Source organism: Arachis stenosperma, chromosome 2, assembly GCF_014773155.1.
Source record: "Arachis stenosperma cultivar V10309 chromosome 2, arast.V10309.gnm1.PFL2, whole genome shotgun sequence".
Classification (NCBI taxonomy): Eukaryota; Viridiplantae; Streptophyta; class Magnoliopsida; order Fabales; family Fabaceae; genus Arachis; species Arachis stenosperma.
Window position 1 is genome coordinate 6,322,668 of NC_080378.1, and position 17,251 is coordinate 6,339,918.

Genomic DNA, 17,251 nt, shown 5'->3' on the forward strand with positions numbered 1-17,251 from the left:
AACTAAGCCCATAGATTCTGCCTCAGCCTCAGCCCATAAGAATGTGTAGAGTTGATACTTTACTTTCTATGATAAGTTTTTAACCCAAAATATTGAAAAGGCCACCAAAAATTCTTACATTTAACCCAATTAGCATTTCGATATAAGAGATATAGAGTCTGACCAAAAAAACAAAGAACAAAATTTATATAAAATAGTTTTGTAATAAACTAATTTGTAATTACTATTATATAAAATAATATTATACTTTTTTTTATACAACTTACATGTCTCGTGAACTTTATTTTAGAGTTATATATAAGCCTACATGGCTACATATATGGTATTTCAGTCAATTCGTTATATTATTCTACCACAAATTACATTATGGCGTCAAACATACTAATATAGTATATTCTAGTGGTAATTTACATATATTTTTCTTCTTAACTATTTTTTTTAAATATTATGCAATCAATCATACACAATATTATTATTATTATTATTATTATTATTATTATTATTATTAATTTGACAATATTTTAAAATTCTTATAAGTACCTTGTGAATTGTTTTATTTTATAGATTGTTTGGTATATTAGTATAATTAACAAAAAATATCTAAAGTTATTTTATACAAGATAAATATATTTATGAATAATTTATTTTAGAAGTATATTTTAGACATAAATATAAGAGAATAGATCTTTTTTATCTATCACACGGCTACCTATATTAATTTAGTATTACAATGCATTTTTAATAGTATAAAAATTAAATATTAACTAAAATGTTAACTAATATAAATAAAATATATTGACTCGTAATAGTTTTTTCAATCAAATAGAGGGTGAATATATGGATATCATTAGATGTTCTAATGTTTGATATTGTTAGTGTTCATATCACCTTGGAAAGAAAAAAAATAATATATAAGTGAAATATTTCTATCGAATACACCATTATATGTACATAATTAAAATCATAGTTATTAATACATAATTTTCCACACATACATTTTCTAATTAGAAAACTCAAACATTTACATAAATGTAATACTTTCCTTTATTTATACATAATAATTCTATCTAGGTGAAGAAGAGAATCCACTATCCTCACTATGTGCACAAACAATAATAGTCTTACATATATAAATGTCATCAACGAGTAATATTATTTTTCAACATAATGTTGTCAATTAAGCTTGATTAGCCTTAATTAATTGACAATATATGAGTTGTTGAGTCATTAATTTTAGTATACCAATTTAATCCATTTTTGTTACTATTAAGTAATAACAGAACGGAATAATTTAATATACTAAAATTAACAAATAAAATCTGTCGCTAATACTCATCTATAATATGTAATTTTCTAGTTGTTCATGGTGATTTCAAGCGAGTGCAAACCCTAGCTTCCTTGTAAACTTTGCCTGGCCTACAAAAGTACCCTTTGCTTGGATTGCAATGGCTATCTTGTGAACAAATGCATAAACCTTCCAAAGCACAACCATCCTTCAATATTGTGACACTCCCTTTAATCCCAAGAACTTGATCACTCCACTCACTAGAGAATAGCCCTTGTGGATCATACCTCTCTTTTACTTTCAAGAATTTTTGGAAATTCTTGTACCTCTTAATCACCCCTTCAAATGCCAAGTTCCTATTCTTACCCCAATGGGGTAACCCTCCATATTTGAATATCCCAAGTTGTTCAATCTCTTCAAGAATGTCTTCATAGAGCCTAGGGGCAAAAGGGTCTTTGCTCCTATAATAAGTGATGTCAAAGTCAATAGCATCCTCTTGTTTTCCCAAATAGGCACTTGAAGCCGTGACATAACGCATAAGGATACCGTTGTAAATTTCCATGCCACATAAGCCCTTGGGTTCTAATTGAACTAACTTTTGAACATCTTGAATGAAATTCTTTGCTTGTGATAATCCAATGCTGAATGTGGTTTGGTGAAAAAACTCTCCTTTGATTCTTGAATCCCATGCACATGCTGTGATCTTTGCATCTTGAAGACTATCTAAGCATGTTCCAGATGCTTGAAGCCGGTTTTGAAATCCAATTACAGGGTACCCAGTAAAAATTATACCTAAAATTATACATATCCAAGTACCAAAAATATATAAATTATTTTTTAATTAATAAAATAAAGAAAACGTATATTGATTGTTAATAAAATATTAGTGTCGAAATAATGTCTATCATAAAAAATATATTTTGTAATGAAATTGAAAAAATCACGAATAAATCTCGGAATCTACTACTTTTTTTATCAACCTCAAATGACTATGATTTTTTTAATATAATAAACTATAAAAGAAAATAAGGAGAAATTAAAAAAAATCACATATTTATTTTTATTTTGTTGAAATTACCATTGTTAGTGAGTCCATAAGCAGCATTGAGTAGGGTACTAGTTGTTGTCTTTGCAAGCAAGCACTTTCCATTGGCATCACTAGTGGATTCTTGGATATCCTCTGCAGCATACAAAAAAATTTAGAAATATCTAAAAAAACTATTTAACATATTTATATAAAAAGAAAAAGTGTAGGTAGACAATGAGAATACGTGAATAATGGATATGTTGAATGTGATTATGTTCATTATTTTTAACTGGATGGTTATTTCTTTTGATTCGATTTACGTATGTACAGTTAATAATAATTGGATGTTCAATTCACTATGTGTGCAGATGGTTATCTTAATGTTAAAGTTTAGGAAGTAATTTAGGTGTGGAGTGTTTTTTTATTTTATTAGGTCAATTTTGGAACACATTGTTCACATTATTTACAAAAGTCATTGTCTACCTAACAAAACCGTTATGTAAAAAATTAAAACGAATTTTGATTATAAATTTTATTTTTTTTTACTTTGTTTTTGCCATTTACAAAAGCTCAAAAAATTTTATTCAGTGTAAAATCATCAAATTTTAAAAACAGAAATATCTTCTTTAAAGTTATATTTATTAAAAACAGTATCAAAATTTAATTTCTAAAATTAAGCAAACCTGTGGTTCTAACGAGCGCGAGTTCGACGGAGGAAGTGGGGCGAAAAGGGATGAAATCATAGAGGCCGTTGCCGGAGGTGGCGAGAGGGACACGATCATCGACACGATACACAACCTTATGCTGACTTGGGTACCAAATCATATCTGCGAATTCATGTTCATGACCAAAAGTTCCTACTTTCTCTCCCAAATCCGAATCATCTTTTGTCAAATACGTTATTGATCTCTTAAACATTGGTTCTAACTGTATAGTAATCTGCAAAAAAAAAAATATATATATATATAATAATAATCATAATCATAATCATATAAGCCTAAAGCTTCTTACATGATACATTCAAAAAAAAATTACATACATAATATAGTATAATGTTCATGATTGATGAGTCTTATATTATTAATTAAAAATAGAAATTTAGGTACAGCCAATTTTATGTAAAATTTATAATTAAAAATTATTATATAAAAATTATTAATTTTATGTAAAATTGATTACACCTGAATTTTTACCTTAATTAAATAACTAAAAAAGAGTGATTTACAAATTAAAGGATTATTGATAGTGATACATTTAACTTAACCACATTTTCAACTTTTCCCTCCTTGATCAAGTCTTAATTGATAAATGTACGTCCTTGTAGTCAATTTACTCATCAATAATAAAGTATGCTTGATTTATATTCTTTTTTTTTTGGTGACTTTGCTTTATATATATATTCAATACGTCTTTCTGCTTTGAATCCCACATATATATATAGTATAACCACTTTTGCAAAGCTGTTAAGAGGTAAATGAAAATAAAACAAATAATATTTATCTATAAAATAATTTTTTAAAAGAAAGATTTTTTCTTTTATGAACATTTTAAACTTGCTAACTATAAAAGAAAACAAAAAACCACTTTTTTTTTTAAATTGATTTTCAGGCTTGACCGATGGGTTCGGTTTGATTCTATCAATCACGAAAAAATCTAAATGATGAAGAGAGGTCTTAATTATTTCAATAAAAAAAAATTATCTAACTTAGCTTGCATTAGAAAAAAAATCATTAATTAAGGTCCAATCTATGACATCGTGTGTGAATGGATATCCCTTATCAAAGAGGCCAATAAGAACGTTTAATTCCTTTGCTGCTAATCTATACTTTTCTTTCTCTTTATTTCAATTATTTTCCTTACCACTTTTGTAGGTTCTTTTTTGTCAGTTAACATATTATATCATATACCTATAAATTTCCAAATATAGTAGCACTCCTCCATATGAATGAAGAAATTTAATAGTGTTGAAAACATATATATGTTTAATTATTAATAATAAGCACAATGCATCACATCAAAGAAAAAATAAGGTCACTATCAGTAATATAATGAAGAGACATTAATTTTGATGTATAAATAGAAATATAATGTTCAAAATCACCTAAGTGGTCAATGCTTCTTTATTCATCAATAGAAAGCTATGAGAGCTTGAGGAGGAGTCCTAGGTTTAAATTTATGGTAATGTATTTATTTATTGCGGCAATTCAATTAATTAATTATAGTCTACTTATTAGGTTGTATAATAAGAACAATCATCATATGCTAATTATTATTATATATATTAAGCATTTTTTTAGGATTTTCTTTTTGGGTGTAGCACCATATTCATTTTTAAGTGGATAGATCAATTATATTGCTTGCTTATTTTCAGTTTAATATCAATAAAAAAAATGGTGGTCACTATTTTTAATATTTGTTATTTAGGTTGTCAAACAAGTGTATTATTTGATATGACATTTTAGAAATATGTAAATAATAAATTAAAAATGGAGACTTTTTTCCATCCATCTAACAATAATACAGTATCATGATTTGACCTCTCATTTCTCACGTGTGAGATCCAGAAGCTCCTACCTATAAATTTTTTAAATTAATTTTAAAATGGTTATGACGAGCGAGGAGCGAGTCAAATTTAATATTTTTTTTTGTTATATTCTTTATACATATTTTTTAACCATTAGAATATAATCATGATTAAACAAATTTTACATATTATATAATTGATAATATTTTTAATATTTTAATTTAATAAATTATAGTAATATCTAAAATAAAGTTCAATAGATATGTTAGAACCTGTTGAAATGTTAATAAGATATAATTTAACTATTTTATTAATTCTTATAATTTTATTAAAATTTTAATTAGGTCTTTACAATTTAAAAGTTTATTATTAGATCTGTATACTAAATAAAAATTTATAATTAAATTCTTAATTTCTAGTTGTCATTTCTCAAAAATCATGCAATAATGTAAGAATATTTATTTTTAGAATATTTTACAATTTATTCTATATCAAATATAAAAATGAATATTCTAAAAATTTTATTTTTATTAAAAATTTAATAAAATTATAAGTAACTCTAAAATAATTAACCATAAGATATAACATTAATTCAAAAGAATTGGGAATTATGGGCATGTCCTCATCAAACTCATGCCAAAATTTGAATTTAAATTTGAACAAAAGAAAAAACCTATAAACAAAAGTGAAGTACTATTGATCTAGCTAGCTACAATTGAATTGTTTTGTATTTATAATGTGATCATGTAGACATGTACTATTGTATTCTTAAATCTTATTGTTTGTTACCTTTTGGTTATATTCTCGGAATTCGGTGATAGATGACAAGAGGACAAAGAGCGTTATGGGGTGGCCAATAATTTTAAATTTGTTTCAAAATTTTATTGTTTTCTACCTAATATAATGGAATAATTGTAATTATATATATAATAATTAAATGGTGATTGAAGAGTATTTTAATTAGGAGCATATGTTGTTCACAACCTTGCCAAAATAGATGTTCAATTTATTTGTTTATTCATTCATTTATTTGGTGTTGATATATAATACTCCTCATTGGTCCATTTCAATGATGTTTCATCATTAACATAAGGAAAATAATGTTCTGAATATATCTTTTCATGCATTAAAATAACTCAAGTTTTATTGTGGGAAATGTGTGCAAAACAAGAAGTTATAATTCAACCTTGTCTATGAAGGTGAGTTCTATGGTGTAGAAAGAAAAAAATTTCTACACCTATAGATATGTGTTGGCTCATTGGAGAGTTTGACAAGTGTTTAAAGAAGGAGACAAAATTTATACTCTTTGTAGGAATGATATAAAAAAATTCTCTTTTTTATATAGAATTTAAGTGAGTAATTATTTTCATTATGACTAATTATGTTGACATAATAATAGACCTCATCATAAATTGGATTTCTGTTTTATTATTGTTCGAAAAATAACGACTCAGTTGTTTCCCATCTCTTCTTGAGAAACAAGCGGGCTATTTCTTTGCAAAATTGTGCTCAATTTCATATGTGGCAATTCCGCCAAGATCTCTTCGTTAGTTGGGGGAAGAATCCGCACGAATCGGATTTTTTGAGGAGCATATCGAGCTATTAACCATTTAATCTAAATTTATTTTTTATTTACAAAATATATAGTAAATTATTTTATATGGCAATATTGTTTAAAAATAAAGGGTTGTATGATATATAATAAAAAAAATATTTGTGTCATAAGTTTTATATTATTAAATTGTATTAAAAGTATGTTTACCGTCACAAAATTTAAAAATTGTAAATAACAATATAATAAATAATATTTTTTATTGTTAACTTTTAATTTAATTAAGCATATTTAGTGAATTTAGATGCTAGCAAAAATTAGTGTAATTTATTTTATTTTAATAATAAAAAGATCATTAAGTATGTATTACTCATAATATAAAAAAAATTAATTACAAATGGATATTGTTAGTATGACTAATTATGTAATATGTGAGTCATATTTCTGGAATACATTACAATTGTATTTTGGCTTACAATATAACACAATGAATATATTTTTTATTTGGAGCTTATTTATTTTATTGATTTCTATAATTTTATGAAATTTTTAATTAAGTTTTTATATATTTTTTTTTAATTGAGTCTTTGCTCTAAAGTTTTTTTAATTGAGTCTCTATACGATAAAAAGGACCTAATTAAAAAAAATTAATGCAGAAACCAAATTAAAAAATATAAAGACCTAATTAAAAATTTTGCAAATTATAGAAACCAACAAAATAATTAAACTTTTATTTGGATTTAACAAAGTTTACTATAATAGTAATAACAATAAATATGGATTAAAAATAAAAATAATAAGTTAGTTTATTAAAAGATTAAAATGATTCAAAGTTCAAACAAAATAAAATATATAAACTGAAGCCTTTTATTGTAGTTGTTAAAGATCGATAAAAAAATAATTTTGTAGTGAGGTTTATCATCTTACTAAATTTAATTTTAATTAGTATAATTAGTCAATCAAAATTTTGACCTAACCACTTGCAGAAAAAATAAGGCCCTTGTACTTTTCCTGCAAAGAATACATATTTTGTCTCCCTTTAAACACTTGTCAAGCTCTCCAATGAACCAACACATATCTATAGGTATAGAAATTTTTTTCTTTCTACACCATAGAACTCACCGTCTATGAATTATTCTACAACCTTTTTGAAGCATGCTCAAATATATCTTTATTGAGAAAAAGTTGGTTGGAGTAAAAGTTTGAATCTACCACATTCATGCTTGAAACTAACTACACTTTAACAAGCTAAGATTCTATATTGAGGATTTAAGGATACTTTTGGAGAGTCTTTGAGTATTAATTTGAATAAATAAGTAAATATTTTTATATTTTTTATTTATTTAAAATATGAAGACACTGAAGACAATTTTTTTTTTATTTTTTGTTTTTCATGGTATCTTTCAATTTAACAAGTCAAAAAATAATCCCTTGTGAATCAGAGCTCAATTTAAGAGTTTGAATGAATTACTGCATGCATAAAATTAAATTCGAACTCCCAATACTTATTTAGACGGACTAATGAACTAACGACTAAATAAATTTTTTTTATATTTGTTGGTTTAATGTCTCTATATTTTATTTATTTTCTCATAATATTAAAAAAAACAACACATAGGTAATAATAATAATAATAATAATAATAATAATAATAATAATAATAAAAGATCAAAGTATGTAAATGATGATACCTGTGAAATGACACCAAGAACTCCAAGGGAAACTTTTGCAGCATTGAGATCTTCATTTTGTTGATCAAGGCTAAGAACCCTAGCAAAACCATCTTGAGAAGAAGAAGGAACAACAATCCTAAGCTCTAAAACATAATCATGAACTGAACTTCCTTTCCCAAACAATGTGCTTCCATGAGCACCTGTTCCAATGAGTCCACCAATACTCAAACCCCACCAATATGGTGTATATGGCAAAACCAATCCAAATTTAGAAGCTTCATTGATCAATTGCTTCAATGTCACACCACTTTCCACTGTTATAGTCCTTGCATTCACATCAACCTTCAAAATCTTGTTTAGGTACTTTGTGCTTATTAAAATCCCATTTTGCCCCTCAGGACATACCAACTTTGGTATGCTGTGTGAGAATCTTGTTGCTACTTTCATTTTGGTTTTGTTCTTCGTCAACTCGGCTATTGTTGACACGAGCTCTTGCTCTGTTGCTGCATACACAACGCGGGATGCTTTGCACTCAGATCTGTCTGGGAAAATCCCATAAGAGTTTGTGATGGTGCATGTTGTGTTGTTTGGTGAAGAACATTTGATTGGATCCTCAGGAGGAGTAGAAGAAACCAAAGAGACTAAGAGAAATAATAATAGTACAACTATTATTGTTGATCTTGGGAATAACATGAATGATGTAATTTGAGACATGGTTGAATGTTTCTAAACTTAGAAAAATGTTTTGTGTTCTATAAATATATGATGTATGTGTCTTGCTTATTAAGGATGAGTGTAGGACAAGGAAACTATAGGACATACCTTTAATTCATCATTTCTTGGTATAAACTCAAGGTCAAGGTTAAATATATAGTAATGCATTTAGTGTGGTATGTTAAAAATAATTTCTTTGATCCACATATAAGCTGAGCTATTTATATATTTTATATATTAAATATTTATTAATTTTTGATGAACCGTATGTATTAAAGATATAATTATTTTATGTATTTTTTTATTCAACTTAAATTAAAAAAAATTATTTTATAACATAGTACAAAATTTTTATGACCAAAATCTTGTTATCTATTAAATTAAAAAAATAAAAAAAATCAGCATAAGATAAAAAAATATCTAAATAAAATTTAATTTATGCAAATTTAAAAGATACTTTTACGTGAATAAATATATTAGAGATATAATCATTAATGTATTTTCTCAGCTCTTCTTATTAAAGGTGTACATGGCTCGACCCGACCCGAAGATCTGGCCCGACCCCAAACACTTTAGGGGCTAATTTAGTGTGATTTCATCGGGTTTAGAACCCGATAAGAGTCTCAAAAATAGATCCGGTCATTATTTCGGGTCGGGTCCATGCCATAGCTCGGGTCACCCGAACTCGACCCGATCATCATACACAAATAATATTTTGTGTTATTAGTGATGGATGATGGCTATTCTTATGTGGAATTTAAATATTGTAAACCTTAATATTTTGTGTTATTAGTTATTATAAGATTATAAGTTAATGTTTTATGTTTAAAATGCATAAGACTTTAGACTAATACATAATATTGTGTTATTTGTATTGATTTAAATATTTGGTGCTATTAGACAATATTAGTATTGGTTATGGTTATGCTTTAATTTTAGATAATAGTTGGTTCTTGTTATATTTTTTTAAGTGAATTTTACTATGTGAATTGTGAAATAATAGTTGAAGATTAGGTGATTTTTACATGCTACATACCTGGTTTTCATTCGATTTTTATTTGGTTTTTATTCGGCTCGAAGGTGCGTAAGTTTTATCGGGTTTAGGATCGGATTAGAGTCTAAAAATTAGGTCCAGTCTATATTTCAGACCGAATCTAAATTAAGTCAAATTCAATGTGGTCTAACCATGTAAATCCCTACCTTCTATTATTAGCTTAAACTTTTGAAATAAGCGCGTTTCACGACAAACTGAATTAGTTAAAGTTAAAACATTTGTTAAGAATATTAATTTTTTATATATTTAATACATTAAAATGTATTATAAACATAATAACAAAAATTTTCTTTTTTTTTTCAATAAGTGCTCTTAATTAAAATACTTGTTAACCTAATTACAGTCTGTGTATCTGATACACGTGACAAGTGGGGTAGGATTGTTATTTTAACTTGGAAAAAAAATATACTTTATTTGTCATCAACTGATTATTATTCATTATTAGTTGTTTTCTTTTTCTGGTCACAGGGTTTAGTAGTCATGGAGCTAGAAATACACCTGTCCTAAATTTGAATCACAAATAAATAAAAGGGAGGGGTAAAAAACATAATAATAATAATAATAATAATAATCAAGTGCTGCTGTACCTTCAATATTGCTCTTGCAGCCTTTGAAATGAAGGGTTGACAAATAAATAATACATGCTCCTTAGAAGTGATATTATTGTTCTATAGTCCACTAACTCAGTTGTTGAAGACAACACATACATATAAGAACACTTATTTCAACACACAAGCCTGCCACATATCTATATCAATATATGAATGCCTTTAATTTTTTACTGTTAGTGGAGGCCTTGTGATGATGTTTTTGCATCCACTAACAGTTTCAATTTTTTTTTTAAATGGCTAACCGACCTTCTTTAAAATTTGGTAATATTAGTATACATGATATTTTTATATTTTTATTTTATTTATAAATGGATAGAGTAATAATTTTTCTTAAAATGCAAGTCATATGATGATGATATATATTTAGTTTAATATTATTTTTTTTATAAAATTTGAATGATGGATAATCTTATTTTATAACTATGATATTATTAAACATAATAAAATAAAAAAATGATGTTATGTGGTGCACAATCTAATCATATCTCATATATAAGTATAATTTAATTTATTTATTATTAGTTTAATTATTTTGTTAGTTTTTATAGTTTTATCAAATTTTTAATTAAATTTTTATAATTTTTTAATTGAATTTTTACACTACATTTAATTGTGTAATTATGTCATTTTCATATAAAAAACGTTAAAATTAATAGAATATTTTTTCCAAAATACATACAGTCAAAAATCTAGTTAGTTTTTAATTATGAGTATTTTTAATTTGCGAAAAATAATTCAATTAACTGTAAAATTTTTATACTAGAAAGGACTTAATTATAAAATTAAAAATAATGTAAAAATCTAATTAAAAAGAAAAAAATATAAAAATCTAATTAAAAATTTAGTGAAATTATATAGACCAATAGAGTAATTAAATTTTTATTATTTTATAAGTCAATAATTCAAAAATTAAAAGAAATATATCATATTTAGAAACCAAATGTCTAAAGTTGTGTTTGAGTCACTGTTTTTTTCTAACATCTCCTTGAGTCTTAGTTGAATTGTTCTTCTTTTCTTTATTTTTGTGGATAGTGGCGTCAGATTCATGTAATTCTTCTCTTCATGATTATTATTTTGAATTTTTTCCTACAAGCTAAGCTGGAATAATTTGGAGTATTCACAGCTAATTAATTGATAATATAAGCTGCAATAGGTATAGGGGCAATATCATATGCATTAAACAGGTAATCAAGGTATATAGCTTCCTGCAGAGTTGTTAGCGAATATATAATAATAAAAAAAATAAAATGACAAATAAATTCATGAGAACTTACACTTTGGATAAATTAATTTTAAAAAAAATATATCAATAAAATTATTTAGAATATTAAATGTAGACATATTATTTTTAAATTAGTTCTTATAACTAGAATAAAAAGTGAATTAACTTGTCAATGTTTATTATCTTAAAAGATTTTATTGATATTTTTTTAAAGACTAATTTATTTAAAATATAAATCTTTTTACTTTACTCAAAAAAATAATAAAATAAAATAGTGTTATAGTATTTTATTTTTGGCATATTATCATTATTATTTGCTTGACCTTGGAAATATATATAACTTAATAAGAACATAAACGAAACATACAGAAAAATCAGAGAAATATAATAAAGAATATTCTCTTTGGTGTTGGTTTGAGAAACTGAAAACAGCAAATGTAGGATCAAAATTAAAAATCCGAGGAGAAAGCATGACATGAATAAATGAAGAATGGGAAGCCATAATACAACAAGATAAACTCACAAAAATTAATATATATACTAATTAATAGGTAACAAAAAATGTATATAATATTATGATAATATTAGGGAGGTAAAAAATAGTCAAAATTTATTTTATTTAACATTTATTAATTATTGTTAGAATTACTAAATATTAAATAAAATAAATTTGGCTATTTTTGATTAATTTTTTTTATTATCAAATATTTCCAATAATATTATTAGGTAGTTTATATTATGTCTATGATTATTGTGTTTATGATTTTTAAGGTTATATTTGTTTGCTATTTTAAGTAAGAGTTTGTTTTTGATGCATTGTCAATGTAAAGTGTTTTATACAGTCGTGTAATCACATCTGTTTTTTTGAATGACTATTTACGTGGCCAATGTAAAAAGTAGTTATTTCTATTATTAATGTGACATTATATAATTAGATGCACGTCCAAAATTACTTAACAGTGCATCAAAATTAAATTTTTTTAAATATATAACAATACTTTTGAATCTGATAACATTTTTTATTATTTTTTTCAAAGTTTATTATTCGGTTATTCTAATATCAAAATTTCAGAATAGTATTTTTTGAATAATTGTTCATTTTATTTAATAGAAGCCAACTATTAGATTATTGCATGTAAATTGTTTATTATAAAATATTAAAAAAATCCAAGAGAAATAATTTTGAAGAACATTAGTTAATTTATTACTTCCTTTTGAACGAATAATAGATAGAGTTGGGTGTCGTAAGGTAATTAAGTAGTTATTAAGGACTATCATTCATGGACTCTTCCATTTAATTCAGACTTCTTATAAGTACTAGTTTAATTTTCTTACCTAGCATAATTTGTGGGTGCGTGTATGTCCAATCAAGATATAATTACGGTTAGGTAAATACTTGTAACTATAGGTTAGTTGTAATTGTTAATTAGTTGGTTTATGTTCACAAAAATAAATAAATAAATAAATAAATAGAAGTTCATATATATAATTTAATTAAAGAATTAATTTTTTAGTCAATATCTGTTAATTTCTTAAATTTTAAATTCGATGCCCTGAATTCTAATTATAAGTTCTTCAAAAGTAAAATTTAAAAAATAATTTTACAATAAAAAATTTGGTTAATATTAACAACTTAAAAATTGATTATCTATATTTTTGATATTGATGAAAAAGAAAACAATCCTAAAAATATATTTTCTTACTGAGGAAGTAATTGAGAGTTGGTTTATTTTTTGTACCAAAACCAATCCCCTCTCCCAACAAAAACATAGGACAACAATGCATTTAGTAAAATATCATGTACCATAAGGTTGTGAAGTGAAAAAAGAAGACAGGGAAATGATTAATTAACACAATTTAAACTTCAGGTAATGTGATTAAGACTACACTTATTTTATTCTTTCAATTTACATTATTATGTATTAGCTAGGAGTAAATATGAAAAAAGAAATTAGTACTATATAGATATATATTATAAATGGAATAAATATTTTTAAAACTTTAAAAATTATTATGAACGCAAGAAATATATTCATCAGATATCTTATCATTTGGTATATTGACATATTGTTATGTGTACAAATAATTTAAGATACATTTATAAAAGAAAAAGAAAAGGGAAATGAGTAACTCAAAAGTCAAAATGGATAATATGAGGTAATTAAATTTTTTTAGCTAATTTTATTTTTTTAAATTATTTATTTATCTTAAATTCTAGATCCTATAAACTCTTAACTTGGTACTCTAAATTATAAATTCTTAATACTAAAATAGATTAATTTAACTAAACATTAAGTTTTTATACTTTCTCTATGTGTAATTAAATTTCGTGCATAGGCAATCTTACCTTCTAAAGTTAACAAAATGAATTAAAGGAAGATAAGAAAAGTGATAAGAAGTATAACAAATAGAAAAGAAATTTAAAATAAGTGCTACATTTGTGCAGCTTGTCCGCGGATGGGATCAGATCGGATATGGCTGAAAATTCGATTTGATCCGTACAATTTTTATCAGATTAGATCGGATATAATATCCGCTCTTTTTAGTGTCGAATTCGATCGGATCCGATCCCCAAATGTGCGGATCGGATCGGATATCGGATATATCCGCATACTTGAACATTCTCTTTTTAATCATATTTCTATGTAAAAAATTCAATAAAAATATTTCTTTCACACTTTTAAAATTATTTATTCCTAAAATATTTTAAATCAAACTCTTTCTAAATAACAAAAATAAAATAATACAATATATGAATAATAATTACTAACAAAAACATACAAACAAATAAATATAATATTAAACATATATATTTATTTATTTTTTAATTATTATTGTGCGGATCTGTGGATCCGCAGATCAGATACGTGGATGTAAAGTAGATATCCGCGATCCGATCAGTAAAAGGTGCAGATCGAATCTGATCCGATCCGATCAATTTGCGGATCGGATCGTGTCTGTAATTTTCGTATCGGATGCAAATATTTACCGCAAATCTGCGAATACGATCTGATCCATGAACACCCCTACATTTATGTGACTAAGATGTCTCTTTTATTGATGTTCCATCTCATTAAAAAAAAAATATAATTGTCTTTTTTAATTTTATATTTTCATATAATCTTTTATCTAACAATATTAATTTTAAAAAATGAAAAATTAAAAAAATAATTAATTTAGAAAAGAGATGATATCAACTGAGTAAAATTTTTCACAACAATACAATAATTTAAAATAAAAAATATAAAATAAGTATGTTGATTTTTTTACGGTATTTATTGATTTAATATACCAAAAATTAATTATTATACATCTGAATTTTATTTAAAAATTTATTATTAATAACTAGTAAATTATATATATATATATATATATATATATATATATATATATATATATAAGGCAAAATTGATTAGTGCCACGAGTTTCTATACTAAAAAATAGGCCGTGGAGTCACATTTTAGCTTGGTCCATTTACCATTTTCCCTATACTTGGGGCTATCATAATATGCATTCAAAGTTCATACTATTGGGACATACTTGGCCCATATATTTGTCAAAATATTATTATATGGACAAACTATATAATATCAAAATGTTATCTAATTAAAATATTATAAAAAAAATTAGAGATTAAATTTTATTTCTAATTTTTAGTACATCTTTTAAATATTTATTGAAATATTACCATAAAATTCAGATTAATAAATAAACTATTTGTATATTATGATAAAATTTACGTGGACCAATAGTCAAATTAATCAAAATTTTATTATATGAACCAATGATATGCATTCAAAATTTGATCTTTATATTTTTTATAATATTTTAATTAAATAAATTATAATAATATTTTTATATTTTATTAATATGAACATATAAATTAATTTTTAACTTTTATTTTTAATTTTTTAATCATATATAATATTTAAAATATTTTTTATTTTGATAAATAATAATATATACTATTTCTAAATCATCTCAAGAATACATGTTAGAAATAAATTTGAACACGTTAATACATAATAGTATTTAGATATATCTAAATGTATTTACAAACAAAAATTTTATGTTTTATTAAGACACAATTGAACACAAAAGACACCCGTGCGGGACAAATATCAAAAAATGCCATATTTAAAATGTAACACCCTAATATTCAAATCCTTATGCTCGAGTCAGGTGGATTTTTAATACATAATTATAAGTATATTTGAACGGAGTATTAATCGAGAAGCCTGAAAAGAGTAAAAATAAAATCGCGAAGACGTATCACTCACGTTCGACAATAAAAAATGAACCGTGAAGTTGAAAGTGATATACGGATAAAGGCATAAAGAGATAGATAACATATATATATATATATATATATATATTGACATAAGTAAATAGCCACTAGTCGCGACCCGCGAAATTTAGGCCGGTTAGGGTACAGTATGAAAATAGTTGACAACAGGATCTCCTAATCTCTCCCAAATAGAACATGAAAGCCTCTATAGGCAAGTTCAAAAGAGTTCAATATATAATATAAGTTCTTCAAAATAAAAGTGGAGAGATTTTAAGCAAAATATAAAGTAGAGAATATAAAAATCTTCGCCTTCTCTCAGACGAACCGTGGCTCACTTCTGAGCACCTGAATCTGTATCTAAAAAACAAGAGATATATACGGAATGAGAAACCCGGGCCTATGGGTTCCCAGTACGGTAAAAGTGCCAAATAAATACAATGCACGACAACAAAAACTCACTAAGCATCCTAAACTTCTTTCCACCAAGCATTCACCCTATGTTCTCGCTAATCCATAAATAGGCAACTGTCATAAGGAAAGGCTAAATCTAATTGGCTTTTTTATATAAATAAATATGAAAAAAATTTTATTTATCAAAATGTGCACCAAGTAAAATAATTCCAAAAACACGCATGGTCATTTCAAAGATAACGCACGCGAAGTGGGGCACGCACGAAATGAACCAAGTCAGGCTTGGCGCATATGACTTGGTCCAACTCTGGGGCAGCAGCAATAAATTGACTCAAATCAGTGGCGGCCTCCGTGAATTGGGGTTATCGTGACTGGCGCACACGAATTGGGGTGTGTTTGATTACGTTGGAACTTGAAAGCACAAGAAGTATGTTTAATCTTCTTGAATGCTGTAATTTTTGTTTGGTTAATTTTTTACGTCTAAACACCAACTAGATTTTGGATCTGAACTCCCGTTCACCAGAAGTAACAAATTGTAATTTTTGCGTTCACTTGATAAATTTAAAAGTTAATTGCCATTCTACCAATTTTCCCATTCAATCTCATTTACAATAAATAAAAGATACAAAAAATAATCATCAGAGTTCTTGAATTTTTTTATGGCTATCATTTAAAAATAAATATTTTTTAATATTATTAGTACTCTTTGTTAACTTTTAATTTTTATCAATTTTTTGTTTATTTTTCTAGTTAATAGTATGAATATTTTTGTTTAGAGTTTTTTTTATCTTTACTTATGTATATTATTATATTCTTTTAATAGAATTTTTAGTATTTGTTGTTCATATAAAATTTTTTAATCATTTTTATTAATACGTATTTTTTTATAG

The 17,251-nt window shown here is 25.2% G+C and overlaps 1 protein-coding gene across 1 annotated transcript; it reads right to left on the bottom strand.

Annotated features, from left to right (window-relative positions):
• Window positions 1–961: 961 nt before the first annotated feature.
• On the bottom strand, window positions 962–8,756 carry LOC130961868 (probable L-gulonolactone oxidase 6). Its single transcript, XM_057887904.1, has 4 exons — window positions 8,080–8,756; window positions 2,996–3,251; window positions 2,364–2,465; window positions 962–2,077 (listed from the first exon to the last, which is right to left on the bottom strand). The coding sequence occupies exons 1-4, from the start codon at window positions 8,752–8,754 to the stop codon at window positions 1,362–1,364; spliced, it is 1,749 nt and encodes a 582-aa protein (XP_057743887.1). The 5' UTR covers window positions 8,755–8,756; the 3' UTR covers window positions 962–1,361.
• Window positions 8,757–17,251: the final 8,495 nt, after the last annotated feature.

What these genes read in the sequence shown, in the direction of transcription:
- LOC130961868 (XM_057887904.1), bottom strand. Translation starts at nt 8,754, where the DNA reads ATGTTATTCCCAAGATCAACAATAATAGTTGTACTATTATTATTTCTC. An exon ending in TTCTTGGTGTCATTTCACAG is followed by an intron (nt 3,252 to 8,079) that starts GTATCATCATTT and finishes TTTTTTTTGCAG; the next exon opens with ATTACTATACAGTTAGAACC. An exon ending in CGCGCTCGTTAGAACCACAG is followed by an intron (nt 2,466 to 2,995) that starts GTTTGCTTAATT and finishes TGTATGCTGCAG; the next exon opens with AGGATATCCAAGAATCCACT.